Source organism: Corythoichthys intestinalis, chromosome 3, assembly GCF_030265065.1.
Source record: "Corythoichthys intestinalis isolate RoL2023-P3 chromosome 3, ASM3026506v1, whole genome shotgun sequence".
In the NCBI taxonomy this organism is placed as follows: domain Eukaryota; kingdom Metazoa; phylum Chordata; class Actinopteri; order Syngnathiformes; family Syngnathidae; genus Corythoichthys; species Corythoichthys intestinalis.
The window spans coordinates 19,242,267-19,263,191 of NC_080397.1; the positions used below are offsets into that span (position 1 = coordinate 19,242,267).

Genomic DNA, 20,925 nt, shown 5'->3' on the forward strand with positions numbered 1-20,925 from the left:
ACAGAAGTCGCTCCAGAGTATAAGACGCACCCTCTGCCAAACTATGAAAAAAAAAACTGCAACTTATAGTCCGAAAAATACGGTACTTACTATTTGTGTTTTTATTGAGCCTTTTATTACCTTTTCATTGCCTCAAAATACTTTTTGCATGTGTCCCCCTCATACTTTTAAGCATAGTGTTTTCTTGTGGTAGCTTTAAAGCAGATTGTTGATCTGTTGACCACTTTAGTCACGTAGCATATTTAAACCACCCTTATTTGATATTACTACGTTTAAGTATTTTCTTAAGGCATCTTTAGTATGTTCTGCCTGTACACATCGAAACAAAACAAGCTGAAAGCGCACGGTAGTGCTTTGGATATCAAATTCTCCACTGGACGTTTTACCGGTGTAGCATATTTTGGCAGAACACAGTTTGTTTTTTCCTACTAACATCACGTCTCATCCCGTCTTTCCTGTTCATTTTGCTTTTGCGGCTCGTTTTGTGAAATCTCAACAGTACTGTCATGCTCATTTATGTTTCTCTTGGGTTCAAATTGAAAGGGTTGAACGGATCACATGCTTATGTCGCTAGAGCCATACTCTGGAAGCCCGGCAGCGTAACCATGTGACGTCACCACCCTGCGACGTCAACAACAATTGGGACCTACTCGTTAAACTAATTTTACAAATTGTATAAAAAAGGAAACATCAAGAGGGGTTTCAATATCAAATTATTTTAACTCATAAAAACGTTTATTTTTTAAGAACTGCAAGTCTTTCTATCCGTGGAATCAAATCTATAAGGCAACTGGGCTAACCACCATGCTAATGGTATTCATCCTTATACACCCTACAGATTTAATTGACCTTTCGCAAAAGCTCCGACCCCCCTGAGTTACGTTTGCTAAGCCAACAAGTGACTCAATCAGCACAAGACATTGCAGGCCAACATATACCAGAGTGTTTTAAGTGATTTATTTCATAGCAATACCAGTGCAATATCCTCCACATTGAGGCAAAAGGGCTTACAATATGCAGCGGAGGGTTATATTCAAATATAAAAAAATTTAGCAAGCTATCGAGGCAAGAGCATGCACGTTCAACACTTACAGCAAGCAAAGGGTTGGGACACTAAGGTGCACCGTTCACAAAATGTTACATGTAGGCACTTATTTGGATGCTATGTTTACTTAAAAAGAGGAAGCATCGCTTTAATATTAGCACACTCAAAGAACAGACCGCGCATGAAGATATGAAGTTAACTAACTTTAGCTAATGAATCAGCTATACCTAGAGTGATCCCCATTAACCATGAAAAACAAGGGCTCGCAGTACTTAGACATTACAGTGATGTCATCCTAGTGAAATATAATATTCGTTAACAATAACTGTAACTTTGATATCCAGTTTTATGAAAGTTCTTAGCTCTACTAAAGCAAGCGGGCTAGCTTGTTAGCCTATGGTGTTAGCCTGGGAGTGAAGGCACTGGTCCAGTTGCGTTTTCAGCTTTGGGAAGCGAAAGGACTATATTTCCGCAAATACACTCTTTAGGTACCTCCTGTCCAATTTACATACGCCATAGGCACACCGTGTCATCATTTTGGACGTCTTCAGCTTTTTAATTCTTTCTGGGGCTTCCGTAAAGTTGTAAGGCTGGTTGTATGGCAGTTAGCAGTCAGGTAGCGCTATAGTAACTACCAAAGTAATCAATGAGACAAACGGGGGGTGCTGAGTTTGTTTGATCATGATTACTTAACAACTATTGCTTGTACGTATGATTGGTCAATTTCTGTTTTGTTGGCAGAGTTCCCAAAATGTCAATTAAATTTCTATAGGCCCATGGCATTGATTTTATTTCTATTTCTTTCTAGATAAGCGTTCACTTTTTGATGATTCAGAAGTTACAAGATTACATCTCACTAGTATTGAGTGTTTTTTTTCTTTGGCCATGAGCACGCATCCTATAAAAACTTCAAAGAAGACTCAGCTGCTAGTTAAGCTAACCTAGCCTACAATTACGAAACACCACGGCTGCTGCTGGCGTCAGAGATGATGGGACCATGCGGGTTCTCTGCCAGACTTTTGCATGCGTTGTCTCCCCCCACTGAGCCTAAACATCAGGGATGTTTTAAAGAATGCTTAGCGCGGGTTCTTAAATAACTGCATTGCCGCAGTGATCGACAAATAACCTCTATGTGTAGGTCACGAGGACTGCTTAAAGGTGGACCATCAAATGCCAAATTAGTGAAGTTAGGATCCCGTGGGAGTTCATTCAACAACAATTAGTTAAATCCTGCTGGGTGTGGGATAAAAAACATCTTTGAGTGGTCTTTTTCTCTTCGATAAAATTTGGAAAACTAAGGCATCAGTCAAGCTGGAAAAACTTGATTTCCAAAAAATTGTCACTTTGGATCCAAATCCTTCAGATGTCTGTTAGAAAGACGAAACTAAAAATAATTTCACCTTTCATCGTCACAATTAGCAAATAATGACATTACCAGGCAAAAATTTTGCCCTACCATAGCCAAGACCTAAATCCAATGGAAAACACAGTGGGATGACCTGAAGGGATGCTAGGAGAAGATATGCTATTCCTGTTTGACACACACTCTTAAAGGTATAAGTTTTTGAAAATTTGTTTAGGATTTATTTTATTAAATAAGAGCTGAGCTGTGACTCATTGACCCACAAACAGAAAGACTTGTAGTTCTTAAAAGATAAATGTCAAGATGAGTTATAATAATTTGATATTCAAACCCCTCTTAATGTTTTTGTTTTTATAAAATTTGAAAAACTAGTAGGTCGCCATTGTTGTTAATGACGCAAATTGCAATGCACTCTGGGCGGTGACATCACTGTGCAACGCTGCCATAATTCCACAGTGTCCCTCGTTGGCTACATAAACATGTCGTCGGTTTCTGCCCTTCCAATTTGAACCCGAGCGCAAAAGAGATGAGCAAGACAGCACTGTCGATATTTCACAAAACGAGCAGCAAAAGCAATTAAAGGAAGGTCTTCAGCGGGATTTTAATCCGCGTTTCCCGTGTGACACACGAACAAGTAGACCACAGGACTATGCTTTCGCATCACATTGGAGTCATGATTTTCCTTATCAAGGAATCGCAACCTACATCCATTTTCTGTGCGGTAAAACCTGAAGAAGAAACGCAACTGAAAAGAAAGTGCGGCTGGCTTGACCATGAAATTAGAAAACGCGGCTCACTTCAGACAGCAAGCAGACAACAATAACATAGGGATTGCGTAAAAATGAACACCCAAAAAATAACGCAATCTCGAAATCGGAGACACAAAAACAGTCCGTGACAGTAGGTTGGGATCAATTTAAAAAAACAAAAAAAAGGGAAAACCACAGTGAGGCAGACAAATAAAAAACAAAGCAATGATGTAACTAGCAATGAAGGGATATACAAACTGTCAAATAGCAGATAGTCAATATCTCGGCAAGCCGCCTAGGATCGGTTTAAAGACACTGCTGATGAGCTGGAATTGAATGCAGGTAAGACGTTGGGTACACATCTTACAGCTCTGTAACAAAACAATCTGACCAGCAGCAGAATGTGACAAAATCATGCCTGTCGTCATACTAGCTTCGCTTTCTAGTTAGCACAGCTATTCTCCGAGTCCAGCCCAACTGCATCATCAGCATTGTACGAGTAAAACATGGCGCCTCCCGTAGGTCAAAACGTGGACTAAATATTATAGATTTTTAAATCAATGGCAATAAAATATGTGTTTCTAATAACATATTTTAATACACTAGAACAATTGTGGCTTATTAGAGCCTACGAGTGTTAAATCCGAGGTTCCCTTAACCATATGAAAAACTTAGTATATTCACTGTGTTCAATTAGAAAATAACTTATTTCATGGCTTCACCGAGACACATTAATGTGCTGTAAATGAGTCAGCCTAGCCAAGTGTGGAATTCCCCTCAAGCCCAGACGAGGAATAATGATGTGGAAATATGTTGTATTTACCATGATCCTTTGTGTTTACTTGCGCTATTACAAACGCTCTTGGAATGTTTGTGTGCACATTTGTATTTATTAGGCATTTGGGTTACAGTGTGTGTGCTGTGTCTTCCTAGGATGCATGTGCCTAATGTTTACTCTCTCAGTATACATTCAGACTTCATTGTCTTGGCATGCCTTTGTGGGTGTGCCCATGTTTTGTTTAGGGTGTTGGCATAAACCCCAAATCTGCTTTTAACCTAAAAATATATTCCCCCAGCCTTGTTTTCTGCAGGTGTTTTGGGCAATAACAGTCATTGACTCAATAATAGCAGGGAAAATACTAATACTCAGGCTATTGTGTTCTAGAAAAGGCGTAACGCTCGATGCTATTTATGCCGACTGGTTGGATCGACCGGGAATTCCCAAGGTGAGATCGTCTGTTTTCTTTTTCCCCTTTTTCATTGTACATTTTAGTGTTAATATGGATCATTGTGGATAGACTATGTCTGCACCACACATGTAATGCTTTACTGTCGTCTCGCATAAATCACTCAACTTATGTTCTTGCTCATTCCAATTACTGTATATGAGAAGCAGCAAGCCACATGCTACTTATTAAGCATTTATTGCGTTCCATGGTAAATGTGTGCATGTCAAGGCCAACAATCTCAGCCTGTGTGCATTGAACAGGTAACAGCATATGGAACATTTCAATCACTGGTTATAGTATTGCATGCGCCTGCATAGTTGCATTACGAAAAGCCAAAAGTTTTAAGGTTTGTGACAAGAAAGGTGAGACAAACAAGCTGAATGCGAAATAGAGAAGTCAATTTCGACAAGGGCCAAGAGGTAATTAAGGTGCAACAGGTAGACCAAGTCAAAAAGTTGGCAAACAAACCAACATAACGCCAGCTGGGATGCGATTGATCAAATGCAGACAAAAATGCGAAAATATAAAACTGAAATAACGAAAACTAAAGGAGGAAACAAGGGCCTGGGGTTTACTCATCACTCAGTTTAGTTTTATATGACTGCTAAAAAATGTGACAGAACTTGGGATAATAATATGGTCAATTTTTTTGTCCTTTTAATTATGAAATGTAGCATGTCAGATGCGTCTTATTACTATCGACAAACAATAGTGTTAAAATGTAACAAGCTAGAAACAAAAACACAAACCATATGCATGAAACGGTTACAAATATTAAAAAATGCCTCTTTATTAAGGGTGTAACAGTACATATATTTGTATTGAACCGTTTCGGTACGTGGTGCTCGGTTCGGAATGGAGGCGTACCGAACGAGTTTCTGACGTAATGTAACCCTTACTTTTCGAGGCTGTGAGTCGATCGGGTTACAGTTTCTTTGTGTAGATTATATTTACTCCGTCTTCTCTACTATAATGAGGACCAACACGGTAGGACAGTATAACCCAGAAACGTCAACGGCGTGACAACGGGGCCGCCGCGAGAACGCAGTGAAACGCGGGCGTTAAAGTCAATCAGCCAATGCACACAAGTTGCAGTGCGGCCGCGTGTTAGACGCGTCCCAGAAGCGGCTCAACACGATGCATGCGAAAAGAACGGCAGAGTTTATTATTTGAAGGTGAGACGCGACCCTCATCCGTCAATACTACTACCGGTAGCTAGGATCGGGCAGACCGGAAGTCACTTGTGTAACAATACGGTAGATCCGGTCGATTTTCAAACTAATATGCAACCGTTACCCATTTTTTTAGTCCCTCAGATCTCTTGAGTGGTAGATCGGGGCACAGTTGACTTGTCTTTGTTAATTTACTGCTGTCTTCTCTGCTATAATAATAACCAACATGGCCCCGTGTTCAGTACAAAACCCTCCTGCCACAACATGACAAGTAAGAACTAATATTCACATAGGAACTAAAGTTATACAGCATAAAATAAATGGTAAATGGTGGTATACTTATATAGCGCTTTTCCACCTTTCAAGGCGCTCAAAGCGCTTACAATATAAATGAATACTACATCACATTTGTAAAATATAAACACATAAGAAAATTAATAATAGCCCATTTAAATAAAATAAACTGAAATGAGCTTAAACACCTGTGATTAAATAATAAGAATAATACACAGATCCTGCTTACACAATTAAATTTATTAATTTCTGGGTGGCGCTTTAACTTGAGAAAATCCACCGATAAAGCTTTTGAAAACCGTTCATAAGAAAAAAAAATGATTCATTGAGGCAATTCATTTGTAAAATACATGTTAAAATCTTTGTCATTGGGATTGCTTTTGTCTTTAGCACAGGACTTCTTTTTTCTTCTTTCTTTCAGAAAGAAAGTTGACCAATACGCGGGGTCTAAAAGGCAAATTGTTGTTGGATTATCTTTAAATATCCGCTACTTTTTTATCAGAATTCTAGCTTTGTACAGGCTAATGTTCCTATTGTTGAAAGCACAAAGGTGTGTAATAAACAACTAGCACATTTATATTTTGCATTTTGTTTTCTTACTGTACTGAAAATGAACCGAACCGTGACCTCCAAACCGAGGTACATACCAAACCGAGATTTTTTTGTACGGTTACACCCCTACTCTTTACATAAAGAACTGTCATTCAAATTTGGAATACTTCTAAGTCCTCTACTATCATACCCTTCTTGTTTAAGGAGTTACTACTAATGCTCAGTTTTTAAAGATATTGATTTGTTATTGTGTGTAATATTGCCTTGTTTATTGGAGAGTTTTATTGTCTTAAAGGGAATTTTTTCTACACAATCACATCTCCTGTATTTGATCACCTTCACGGTAACTGAATGAACTGCCCACTGGAATATGTTATTGTTTATGGTAATCTTAAACCTCTTTTACTGCTATGTCAATTAATGGAGCAAATCTTGTTTTGTTTCCCTTTTATTTGCTACTTTGTTTTACTGGAGGCTGTGACATCATCAAGCGGCGAAAAATATTGCACATATCAATCATCCTTGTCGGTGAATCAACCAGGGATTGAAGGGCTCCATTCATCAACAACATATGAAAAATAATATGTCACGCATATTTCCTTTAGACTGGCATCTGAATATGACTCTGGGTTAAATCATAAAACTATTGGGTTTAAATCACCATTTTTATATGTTTTGGACTTTAATGATTTTACTAATGAAATTTTGCTCAACATTAGCAAGGATATTTAAAAATGACGCCTGATTAATAATCAATAGGCGTCCTTTCTCGCTATGTCGCTCTCATAATCAATTCTCGTTCTCTGCTTGCTCAGTTCTTTTTTTTCTCCTCTGCACGATGACTGATCTTGAGCAGCAGTGTATGCATGTTTGTTTTGCCGTCTGGGTGGGAGCCTTCATTTTTGAGATGATGTAACAGGAGCCTCTAGGTTTAGAAGGCTCTTAGGGTAGGAAGCAGACTTGTGTTTTGTCATACCTGATTGACCAGCAGCACAGGCCTTTTTTCTTGTGTTTGATGTGCCAGTCACCGCATAATCAGATCAGCCCCATCGATTCAAACCTTTTAAAAATGCACGCGCCTGTGTATTCTATGCACACTGGACACAAACATTCATGAACAAGAAAAAAATAAAAAGTGAGAGCAAAAGAAAGGAAAAACGTTTTGTGGATCGCTGCTGTTTGCCCTGCGTCCACAGGGTTCTCCACGGACACTTGAGTTGGAGAAAGGCAGGAAATATTGAACAATGACATTTAGCTGTCCCGCAGCTAGAGAACAGGAATGGAAAAAGGAGTCCGGCCTATTTTGGACAAATCAACACATGACTAAGCAGTCTATTTGGGAGGATGCATGTAGGCTGTGGTAGGTTTTTAAAATAAAGATATGGCCCACAATTCACAAGGGCTGATTGTTCAGCCAACGTTTGCCTTTTTCATACTATATTTATGCATGTCTTTGTTTTCCCACTGCTTACAATATGACTAGCTGATGTAACAAAATGATTATAACAGCTTTACCTGTTTTCTGTCAGAAGAAAATTGCAGCTAGATAACATAATGCAAGCTTTTTATTATTATTTGACACAAAGCTATGTAATAGTTAATGTCTTAAATTCTAATTAATCAGGTATATGAATGTAGATATGCAGTTTCCAACCATGCGAACAGAGTGTTGCTCTTTTTTGCTTAGAAATAGCACAACAAACGTAATGCAATGTTATAAAAAACTGGTAATACAGTGGTACCTTGACAAAAAATCTTTTCAACATCCGATGTAAAATTTGACTCGCCAATTGTTTCTTCATTCAACGAAATAGTCTAAATTCGACGATTTATGAGAGCGTCACAATTCCGGTGTTTTCCAGCAAGACGGACGCACAGCAGATTTTCTTTTGAGAGAAATCAACATGGGTTCAAAGAATGTTAAAGCAGGTGGTGAAAAAAGAAAAAAATGTAAGGCTGGAAATGAGCGTGGTTGGCGCATCCGTGAACTGCTTGACAAAACAGCTGTAGATCTCGACAGTCCTCATCCGACCCTCGTTTACCAATCTTTATAAGTTAAGGTGACAATTATTATTGTTGTAACAAGGCCAAAAAAAATGCCATCTCCGTCGTTTTAAATAATTTATTTCAGAACTTTTGCAACACAACCTGCCTACTGTCTGCCTCAGCTGAAAAGTAAAAGTAAAAAACACTCTCTCTCTCTCTCTCTCTCTCTCTCTCTCTCTCTCTCTCTCTCTCTCTCTCTCTGGCACTCAGCCATGTGGTGCGTTCAGGTACACTACGTAAAACACATTAGAACCCGATTTGTTACGTTATTACAGGGATTATCATTATTATTATTTATTATTATTACTATTATTATATTGTTATTCCGATTTTTATTCATATTTTTTTAATTTGGTCTGTCTAATTGTTATTTGCAATAGTACCAGCAGTATTTATTAAGGATTTAATGGAGGTTTTCGGGTTATGGAACGAATTAATGGAATTATAATGTATTCTTATGGGAAAATCCTGCTTGACATACGACCATTTGGACTTAAATTCATATGTAGAAGTACCACTGTGTTTGTGCTAAAACCTAATCAAATGCAAAATGATATGCAGACAATTGTGTACTTCAAGTTTTTAGGGTACCAACAAAGAATATAATACGCGACTACCGAGAGTAAGATCTTGTTCACACTGACAGCCAAATCCAGATTTTTAGCCCATCCAAATTGAGACTGAATGGCTCTCTTGTAGTCTGAATAGTCACAAAGCACAGAAATCAGATTTTTGCTAGATGGATTGAAATCACATACGTGAGGTAGTTTCATAGCATACGTTTTGCAGTCTGAGCAGCTCAGATGGGTTTTGACTCTCCGTGACGCCACTCTATGCTGGATTACGTCTTCGTTGCCAATGCAATTTGTCAGGTGTGTCAATAATGTGGCCCAGTCTGAATAGGCCCGGATCTGATTTGGATTTGCTAAAAATACTAGTAGTGTGAGCAGTCTGCCCTAAAAATCAAAATTTCAGGAGGAATCATTCTGGAATTAGATATGCCTGCAGTCTGAACACAGCCTAATTTGAGGGCTAGGTGGGTTACTGTACACAAGAGCGTGTTATATTTGAAAAATTACACTACTTTCTACACACATAAACTACATACTTTAAAGTGCTTGTGACACGAAAAAGCATGTTTATTTCATAATACACGCGGTATTTTATGCTCCTGAATGATATGGACCGCTTGGATGTGTGTGGAAGCGATCGCTATATTTATTTAGTTTTTTTAATCCCGCGCCAGGAAAATGAGTGACTTCCGGCTTCGGTCTCGCATTGAGGAGGAGGGCGCTGTGACGTGTACGGTAGAAGACGTCCTCTTCACGCTACAGTGTACTGTTGTGTATGAGGACGAAGGATTCAGCTGATTTTGCGGATTAATACTTTTATTTTTTGCATCACGCCAGCCAAACGGCTGCAGAAAAATCATTCTGTATGCGGGAGAGGCGTATGCGCATTTTTGGAGTTTCAAAAGGTTCCCATTCACCGTGGATATTTACTGTGGGACCATTGGATTTACAAGGAAGTGAGTAAACATCTTGTTTTGTATTATGTCAAATACGAATACAGTGAATACAAAGTAAATAAAGGACTACTTACGTTTGATCATGGATAGGCATGTGAAAAGCTATCCTCACGCTCATTAGCAGTTAGCTGTTAGCACGTTAGCTACACAACAATTCCAGCCACCCTCCTCCAGGGAACGAACTGTAAATTGCTCTCCGCCGGGCAGTTTGCCGATCCGCAAAGAAACTCGACAACCGGGTCGTCATGTCAAATAATCCAGGCTAGTTATGTGTGATTTTCCACTTCGAAGACTTTGAAACATCCCTCGGTTCGGGTTAGCATGTCGGCTAGCTGTCACTCCTTCTGGTCTGTTTACATTCTCCGAAGCCGGGGAAGGGAAATGACATATGTCCGATTTAGGTGTCATAAAATATCGTTCGGCAGGTGTGACAGTAAAGGTAAAGTCGACTGTTTTGACCATTATGGAGTAATTTTGCCATGTCGTCTTGAATAAATGGATTTTTATTATTTTATATTCCATTTAGCACAAGTTATTTGTCATGACCATGCCATTTATTTAGCAATTGGGGAAAGTACTTGGGTAAAAAGAATATCCTGTAAAAATATTGAAGTAAAGAGACAGAAACAATGACATTTTGCCGCTCTCTTCGTCGCGTTTTCCTCATTGTGAATAGTTCCCCCTCGACGGGCTGACTGGTCCTTCTCAAGCCATTTATATAGCTATTGGGGAAAAATACTTGGATAAAAAGAATATCCTGTAAAAATATTGAAGTAAAGAGACAGAAACAATGACATTTTGCCGCTCTCTTCGTCGCGTTTTCCTCATTGTGAATAGTTCCCCCTCGACGGGCTGACTGGTCCTTCTCAAGCCATTTATATAGCTATTGGGGAAAATACTTGGATAAAAAGAATATCCTGTAAAAATATTGGGAGTAGAGAGACTGAAACAATGACATTTTGCAGCTCTCTTCGTCTCGTTTTCCTCGTTCTGAACAATTCCCCCTCAATGGGCTGAATAGTAAAACCAATGAGCCTAGTCTACCGCTGACGTCATCCACCTGTTGGGGACGCTAAAGCCCTATAATTGTAGGCGTGGCTAACCGGCAGATTAAAAGACTAATTTCTCGTCATCTGTGCTTTGCTAAATTGTTGTATATGGTCGAATTGTCTCAAAATATGATTCTAATTCACATAATAATGCCATTTAAGACTTTTTTTCTGGTGTCGTATGCTCTTTAAAGTGCGTATGACAGGATAAAAAAAGTCTTAAATAGCATTATTATGTGAATTAAAATCATATTTTGAGACGATTCGACTATATACAACAATTTGGCTAAGCACAGATGACGAGAAATTAGTGTTTTAATCCTCCGTCTAGCCACGCCTACCGTTATAGGGCTCCAGCATCCCCAACAGTGGGTGACGTCAGCGGGAGAATGGCTCATCTGATTTAGTATGCAGCCCATGAGGGGGAATTATTCATAACGCGGAAAATGCGACGAAGAGAGACGCAAAATGTCATTGTTTCAGTCTCTCTACTCCAATATTTTAAAAAAATATTCTTTTTATCGAAGTTATTTTTCCCAATCGATAAATAAATTGAATGGTCATGACAAATAACAATTATGTGCTATATAGAATATGAAATAAAAAAAATGCATTTATTCTGTACAACATGGCAAAATTACTCCATAATGGTCAAAACTGTCGACTTCACCTTTACTGTCGAACCTCCCGAACGCTACATTATGCCGCCGTAGTTAGTCAGGCTTTTGACATTTCCCTGCCCCCCGGCTTCGGAGAATGTAAAGAAACCAAGAGAGGTAGCAGATAGCCGACATGCTAACCCGAACCGAGTGACGTCTCAAAGTCTTATTTTCGCTTTTCCAAGCGAAAAATCCTGATCATGTCAGACTGCCGCAGGGTTGTTGATTGTCTTCGCCGATCGGCAACCTGTCTGGCCTTCCTCATAAGTCCAATGGTCCCACAGTAGTAGGGCTTGTTTTTCCAATATTCACCGGTAAATAAAGGCTCACACCTCTCCCTGGTGCAGCAAATTTTTTTGGCAGCCGTTTGGCTGGCGTGATGCGAAAAATACGCAAATTAACAACAGTATGGCTGGATAGTGAGAGGACTCCCTCTACCGTACACGTCACAGCGCTCTCTTTTTCAACTCGAGACTGGAGCCGGAAGTCACTCATTTTCGTGGGGCAGGATTCAAAAAACTAAATAAATATAGCGATCGCTTCCACACACATCCAATCGGTCCATTTCATTCAGGAGCATAAAATACCGGCGAAAATATGAAAAAAAAAACATGCTTTTTGCTGTCATAGGCACTTTAATGCTCACTCTTAAAAAGTGTATCACTCAGATATGGTAACATCAACAGTCAATCCAAAACAGTTTACAGAATTCCTAAAATTCTATTCAACCCATCAAGTCATAGTATGCGTCATGTTTGGCTTTTTTTGTACATTGCACTTCTCTCCTAGCATTTTAAGGTTGTAGAGGCCAAGTATGATTTGCTATATGCTGTGATGTGTCATAAACCGCCATCTTTTTGGTCAAGACAGCAAGCTGGTGGTTACCATGTCTGCCTCACTGTTGAGAAGCCCTTTTTTCAAATTTAGCTTTAGCTCTAGCTCTTCAATGTGAAGTATGCATGTTCTCGATGAGTCTGTGTGGGTTGTCTCTGCACACTCTAAAAAGAAAACATATGTCACGGCTGTATTAATGTCTTCAGGGTTGCTTTTCTCACTCATTCTCTTCGGTTAAATGGCAACTAAACATGGTACCTGTACTTGTTGCCATTTAAGCAACAGAATACAAAAAAATTGTGTTCACCTTAACTTGCCCCAATTTTACACTCTAAGGCTAGGTTCATACTACAGGTCTTAATGCACAAATCCGATTTTTTTGTCATATCCGTTTTTTTTTTTTTTTTGGGTGTGCCCTTTCAGACTGCTTTTGTCTATTGAGACCATTCAAGTATTAAGCATGCGCACTAATTCGCAGTCCGACACGCGCTGAGCAAGAAGACCCGCATGTGCAGAAGCATCAAAACAAATGACCACACATGCTGGCTGCCATCCGTCATTCCAGGGAAATCATATTTTGCTTTTCAAAAAGAGGACACAAATAACAGACATAAATAATCCCTGTTTAGGCTTATATTCAAAGTTTATATGGATCAATAGCATGCACGCACTGTCTGTGCATGTCACACACACATATGGGCAGTTTGCTCCGACTCTCTGCCATGTAAGCAATGTTGAAATATTGCTCATATAGAGCAGAGAGAAAACCGATCATCCTCAGGCTTATCCTCAACCCATTTCTATTTTTTCATAATTGTTGTCAAGCCTGGCCCTTCCCCAAAAGCCGTGTTCAATGCAAGCTAGGCGCTAATAACGCACAGCTGCACCGCTACCGTAGCGTCTCTCTCGCTCTTTGATACCGTAATTGCTGCATGAATTCCGATTTGGGAGAATTGACAGTACAGACCGCCACGACATTCTGGAAGAATGTGGCCCAGATCGGATTTGAACGACATACGAAAGTGACCCAGATCGGATTTGAAATGGTCCCGTTCTATGCGACTTTTCACGTTCAAACCGTCAAGTTAATGCCTCGTTTGAGTCGGAAAAACACGAAAAAATTGGATGCATGCATTAAGACCTGTTGTATGAACGTAGCCTAAGTAAATTTTGTGAGTGAATTCAACCTCTTTCAAATTTCTGCGGTATGTGCCCTAAAACTTGCTGGAAACCAGTCTTGGGTGTAGACTGTATCATACTGAATCTCCAGAACTATGCATTGACACTCAATGGAGAAAGCCTACATACAGTATAAGGCAGGGGTGGGCAAAGTATTCCACAAAGGGCCGCAGTGGGTGTGGGTTTTTGTTCATACCATCATGAGGACAGCCGTTCACCAATCTGCTTTCTTACAAGTGCAATCAGTTGATGGCAGTCAGGTGCTTTTTGTTTCCACTGAAACTTCATTGGTTAAACTGTCTGTGCTGAAGCAGTTGGAACAAAGACCAGGACCCACTGCGGCCCTGGAGGGCTGGTTTGCCCACCCCTGCTATAAGGGGACGAATGGATATCCAATAACAATAACACCAGTTCAATTCCAAGTGACAAAAGAGATCTGATTTTTTGTACCACATCATGTAGCAAATTATCAGCAAACATTTGTCTTTTTATAGTTAAAAACAAGGTTAAAGTGAGGTGAGCAAGATGAGACGATGTCTGATGAGAGGCATAAATCCAGATAATATTGATTGACTGGAGGAGACATTACACAGACTGGGGCTGTGGGGGGACTCGCAGAGAGGTAGACAAAAGCCTTGCTATTCGTGGAATGGTAGCTGGGATCAAGGCTGCAAAAAGAGCTATGCGCGGTATCCCGTTACACAATGCCAATTTACTGCCTCAGCACTCACTGGCTTCTCCGCAGCCCACTCTGACAACTTCCTCACTGAGCCGCTCTCCATCTTTGCCTGCCACGCTATTTCTGCTAGAGTAGTTTTGTATGGTACACTAAAGCATGCACTCATAGTTTTGAATCTTGTGAGTACCCAGTGGGGATTCAGTACATGTTGGATCAAGGCAGAGCATCTGTGGGGTGTGTAAGCAGGGTCCTGCATTATATGACTTCATATTTGATTACCTATGTCAAGGAGGTTTTGTTTTCATTGGGGTGGATTGTTTGTTGTTAAAAAGCATTTTCAGATTGGTTCTTCTGGCAAAACGTGCAGAGAAAGATTGGCCTTTGCACTTTGGAGGAAAATGTCTAAAAAGACTAAATACTAATTTTCTAAAAATACATTCCAGTCATTATTTTTATTCTTGAGTAATAGTGTACATAATTTACTAGGATAGAGATGTGTATACAAGGTCTTGGACAAATGTCAGTTATAATTAGTAATGTTAACATGGTACAATGTGCCCTTATGAACTGCCTTGATTTGGTTTTGAATTTGGGTGCATGAGTTAAAAAGTAGCACACTTTTATGTGCTTTTACGCTCTTGCTCCAAATTATTGGATCAATTTGCTTTCTGTATCTTTCTAATACAGCACCTTTGATTGCCTCATCCACTAACTTGGCTTAACCCAGTTTTAAACACATTATACAAGCTGTTGAGTTGTTTCATTTGCAAACTATTGAAATGAGAAGCCGTGTAGTGGTCGTTTTTGCAGTCTTCAATCAAATCAAGGGCTCTAAACTGCCCCTGAATACTCGCATTTTGCCTCCTAAATTTGATGTAGTGCATGTACAGTTTTTATGTACACATGTATGGCCAGTATATTTGCAGATGTATTTTAATCAGTATTATTCTTAAACTGTCAGCGATATAACATACATTAGGTATTTTTAGCGAAAAGTAAGCACCTCTTAAAAGAATTTAAAATTGTTTCTTTTTGTGAAAGGAAAAGGGGAAGTTTTTAGCTTAAATGAAAACTTAGCGATGGGCCCCATTTACAGTACAGCAACCACTGATTGCACACATGTTGCACATTCACATGAATTCTCGTTGCTGTTGTGGTCCAAAATTATGTTAAATCACTAACAATACGTTACCACTGAGCAAAAAGAACAGCCATTAACTTAATGTTTTAATGTCATAATCACAAACTTTTTCAAAGCTTTGAGCATGCAATGAGCACAATAACCTGTCTAAACAGGCGGAAAAGAATCTTTATGCACTCACCACCATGATTACCTTACCCTTTCCCGTGATTTACACGGTAAGGAAATGGGGGAGCTGTTCACACGTGAGATTATTTTTAGCATTAAAGATTTACTGTAAAGATATTTTATTGAAGTAACATGCAAAAATACTGTAATAGAAAAGTCAATAAAGCTCTGTTTTCTCATCAGTAGTGATGCTTTTCGCACGTCCGTGTTCTAAACTTGGAATGAAGTGTTTAAAAATCTTCAAAACCCCACTAGAAAACAAACCTATTGACTTTTATTTGGGCGCAATTTCTGCGGAGGCTATATTAAATCTGCCATGTGTGTCAATGTTTGTTGCATTACAGAGGCCTTTTAAAATGGGAATGCTATGTAATAATATAAAACAGTGTTTTTCAAGCTTTTCTGACTCACAGCACATTTTTACATTGGAAAAAATCTTGCGGCACACCACAAACCAAAAATGTTCCAAAATTACTTTTTATACAGTATATTCAAATAATAATACTTTCTCAATATTTATACTTAAAGGGGAAGTTCAGGATTTTTGACATCAAGCTTAATCTTCGAGTTTGTGAGGGTTTAAATAGTCGGTGGAGTTGATTTCAACAAATTCTGTGTAGATTGTTAGTTATTTGTTAGTTTCAGGGCTCTGGAGTAGCTAAACTAGCGCGAGTCAATTGGACCATCTTAGCATGCCAATAAAACACAACGTATGCACACATGAAAATCATTGATGACCCATGCAATCAATAGTGTTGGCTATGTTTTCAGAATAAAGTTATTAAACCTTACCATTGCATGTCAATAACTGCAGTATGAACAGCAACATTTGTAACCTGGAAACTCTGCAGAGGAGCAGGGCGGAGTGATATCACATCGGCTTTTTTCACTGCTGATTTTTTTATGTCGAAGTCAGCAGCACGTAACCAGTTTATATTGTTCTTCATAGGGAATTTGTGGAAACTTTCCTTTGCCCATTTCTTCTGTTTCCACAGCCTCTAAATGCATATTTGGCCATGTTGTCGGCCATCAGTTAACTCAGCAGACTGATGCTGCATTTGAAGTAGGTGGGAAGTCAGTTTCCCCAACCTCCGATCTGGAAAAAAAAACATTGGAACGCCTCCACTATTTGATCGCTCACGAGAAGGCAGGTTTGCTGGAGGTCAAAATGTCTTTTGATAGCGGGGGAAAAAAAAAAAAAAAAAAAAACACCAACAACAAAAAAAAACTTTTCCTGATCAGCCATCTTTGCTGTTTATTCTCTTGGAACGCTTTGAGGTCGCAAGTGATACCCTCCAAGCGTTATAAGTCCGACTTCCCACCTTCCTCGAATGCAGCGTGAACACGAGTGGCCGAAGCACTCCTCTTTATTGTGGTCGTATTTCGCATCTAAAACAAAAAAATAGTCCTGCAGAATGAAATTAATTGCTGCAGTTTGGTGTGAGACTGTTTTGGCAGCAGGGCTATTTTGGAACAATGATTTGTGTTTTGAATTTATTTGACTATGTTGGATCTGTATCGTTTTTTTATTGGCATGCTATGAAGGTGCCATTGACTCGTACTAGCTTAGCCACTCCGGAGCCCTGAAACTAACAAATAACTTGCAAACTGCACGGAATTTTTTAAAATCAACTCCACCAACTAATTAAATCCTGCTAACTCAAAGATTAAGTCTAATGTGAAAAAATTCTAAACTTCCACTTTAATCAGTGTGAAACTTGAGCCTGTTTTGATGTACACAAAGTTGGATATCCTGGCAGGAATTAAAGACACACACGAAGCTCTTCTTCAACAGCTCTCAGTCTCTCTCTGTTTTTATTTTTTATAGCAGTTAGGCTTGAAATGCTCAGAGTTATCAGACAGAGGGACTTAAGGAATGTCTTTAACAGCATCAGGGCTGAGCATCTCGCTGACAATGTAAGTAATATTAATGCCTCTGCCACAGTGAGGGACTTTTTAGATTCAGCAACAAGGTAATTGGCTTTGAGGGCTTTCTTACTTACCTTTGTAGTTTTTCTCAAAAAAGTCAGTTTCCCTGTGTTTTCACAAAGGCGAACGAAATAGTCCATCGACTTGTTTCGAAGCGACGGGTATTTTGTTTGGAGATGATGATTAAACTTGCTTGGCACCATTGCACGTTTGGATAGCTGCTCGTGTCGCGTTCAAGAACTGCTCGGATTTCTAGCCATTAGGCGCCTTGCTATCCTCGACAGTGTGTTGGAAGAAAACACGGGGGGAGGATTGACGGTCGTCACATATGGATAAAATGGAAAGGACACTTTCGTGTATATCGACACTTGAGGAGTCTAATCAAATGATGTACAATAGACGTGCTCAGATCCACATTGTTGTGGGCAGCAAGGTGGCTGATGGCTAGAAATCCTAGCAGTTCATGAATGCGACACGAGCAATACCTCGCTCATTAGCACATGACCTAGAAATTTCTACCTACTCCTTCCTTCCTACTGCAGCTCCACCCGATAACGTCGGGGGGAAAAAAAAGCGGTATTGGATAATTTCTCACGCCACACCTGACGATCTCTCACAGCACACTAGTGTGCCATGGCACACCAGTTGAAAAACATTGTATACGAATATGAACAGTGATAAATACTTTTTCATGAAACTTATTAGCAATTTTCAAAGAAAATGAAACGATGCCTTTATGTAACATTTGAATGAGTAACACAATAGAAATATTATGCCGAGTATTTGCACTTAAAAAAAAATATTTTATTAACTTCTGTCTCCTGCCTTCAAGTGAATTGTAGTCATACTTGCAGACAAAATCCCGACTGTATTAATGTCGGATTGTCACAATTGTGTGTGTGTGCCGCACACACATGCTGTACATACACACAACTCACTGTTGTGGCCTATACTACGAAGCCGGTTTTCTGGCTTAGCAGGGTAACTTCGAGAGTAACTTTATCACGTGCGACGTAAGTTCGCGGCTATGCAGACTACGAAAGGTGGATATGTTGGAACCGAGAAGTGTTGCCATGGCAACACACGCCACACGCCAAACCTGGTCGTGTCAGAGTTAGATCTTGCTTAACATCAGGATTCCAATTAACCACGCTCTATTTAAACAGCACTCCTCCGCGGACGTGTCCTCCTGACAATGACAGCGTACTTGGACGACCCATACGACATTGGCGCGCGGATTGTGAGGGGCTCTCTCCGGAGGGCACGGGTATTTCGGGACCGCCAGAATCCGCTGGCATACCCGGAAGATGTTCTCCATGAAAGATATAGATTTTCAGCTGAGGGAATTCTTTACCTGTGCCAACTGATCTAGGCAGACGTCACTAATGTAACCCGCCGAGTCAGGCCCTCACAACCGCGCAAATTGTGTGTGCCTGTCCGTACGCTCTTTCGCCAGGGACAATATATGTATTCCATCGGTGATGCTGAATATCTGCGTAAGATGTGCCGTGCGATTCGGAGTGGGGTATGGAAACGCTTCAAATTGATGCATTTATAATAATCATTGAAATATGTAGACTATTTAAACATTGAGAAAACTTGCGTTTTTTTCTGCCAACTCGAAGAGATTAAATTAAATGTCAAATCCACTGATAGGACAGACGCACAAATATAAAAGTTTATTGAATATGCATCTTACAGCCTTGTTTAACTGTGAAAAATCGTTACAAAAGACGGGCTTTTATTTACGCAACAACGCATGGCATCCCCGCATTTCCTTCTTCTCCTGAGTCCTCACAAATATAACATAATTTTTTTTGGGGGGGGGGGGGGGTTGTCGGGCTCAGTCCTGCAAATCAAGTTTATTGATCGGACTCGGGTCGGGTCGGGCTGGATTTTTTAGGCCCAAACTAAAAAAAACAACATATGTATTCGTACAGTCAAGGGGACTAAACATACAATCATCCTGTTTCGTGTGGTGATGCGTCACAATTATTTCTTACCATTAATGTACCAAATCTTATTTTATTGTCCTGACAGCAGGCTTTATTTCTTTTCATGGACATAAGTAAACTGGCATTTTGACGCACTCACAAATCACACGATCTGTAAATTCGCTGTCAACAGACCCGTTGCGCTCTACTCGCCGAAGCGGTGTTGGATTTCGCGGTGAGGGTGGATTTTAATTCCTCATAATTCCGCATGATCATCGCGCATTCCTCCTCCGTGAAGTAAGGTGCCCGTGCCATCGTCACAAGTAGTGTTTGACTCTGGTCACCGCCCCCTTTTATGTGAACGCGCAGTAACTCTGACTGGGTTGACACAGGTTCGACTAATCAACCTCATGATCAGCGTCGTAGCACCGATTGACCACAAACTAGACAACCAGGTTTTGTCAACTCCGGTTACCCGATGGTAAACTGGATTACTTCTGGGGAGGTTGAACTCGGTTCGTAGTATAGGCCATTGGACTTGAACTTCATATCTTGCCTTTTAGCACTGTTTTTCTACATTTGTATTTACACATACTGACAATGTGAATAGCTGCCTGTCGTGCTTTTTAATTGCCCCTCAGGGCAGTTTTATGGGCTTAAATGTAATTCCACTGTAGCTCTGGCTTTACGTTTAGGGTCATTGTCCTGCTGAAAGGTGAATCGCTTTAGCCAGTCTTAAGTCTTTTGCAGACTCCACAGGTTTTCTTCAAAGTTTGCCATGTATTTGGCTCCATCCATCTTTCCATCAACTTTGTTGATCTTCCCTCTCCCTACTGATGCGAATTATCTACAGAGCCTGATGCCTCCACCACATTGTTTGACAGTGAGAATGGTGTGATGAGCAATGTTAGTTTTGCACCACACAGTGTTTTGTATTTAGGCCAAGTTATATTTCGGTCTCCTCTGACCAAATCACCTTCTTCCACATGTTTCCTGTGTCCCTTATATGGCTTCTGGCATACTGCAAATGAAACTTCTCTTTTAGCAACGGCTTTCTTCTAGCCAGACTTTCATAAAGGCCAATTTTTTGCAGTGCATGGCTAATAGTTGTCCTGTGGACAAATTCCCTCACCCTCACTTTTCTCATCACCGAAGTTATCCTGAGACACCGTGAACCTCTTGGCTACATCTCTTGATAAGTACTCTCCTTGTTCAGCCTTTAAATTTAGGTGAAAAAACATGTCTTGGTAAATTTTCAGTTGTGACATAGACTTTCCATTTCCGGACTATGGATTAGACATTGCTCTGTCAGATGTTCAAAGCTTTCTCCACAAATTTATTCCTTACTGTCTGATGTGTTCCTTAGACTTCATGA

General features: G+C 39.9%; 1 protein-coding gene across 4 annotated transcripts in view; it reads left to right on the forward strand.

Annotated features, from left to right (window-relative positions):
• Nucleotides 1-20,925, forward strand: part of aopep (aminopeptidase O (putative)) — a 201,541-nt gene that overhangs the window by 99,478 nt on the left and 81,138 nt on the right. For all 4 annotated transcript variants that reach the window (XM_057830790.1, XM_057830791.1, XM_057830793.1 and 1 more), the window contains exon 11: nucleotides 4,323-4,383. In XM_057830790.1, the coding sequence (XP_057686773.1) occupies nucleotides 4,323-4,383 (61 nt within the window). The remainder of the gene's footprint in view (nucleotides 1-4,322; nucleotides 4,384-20,925) is intronic.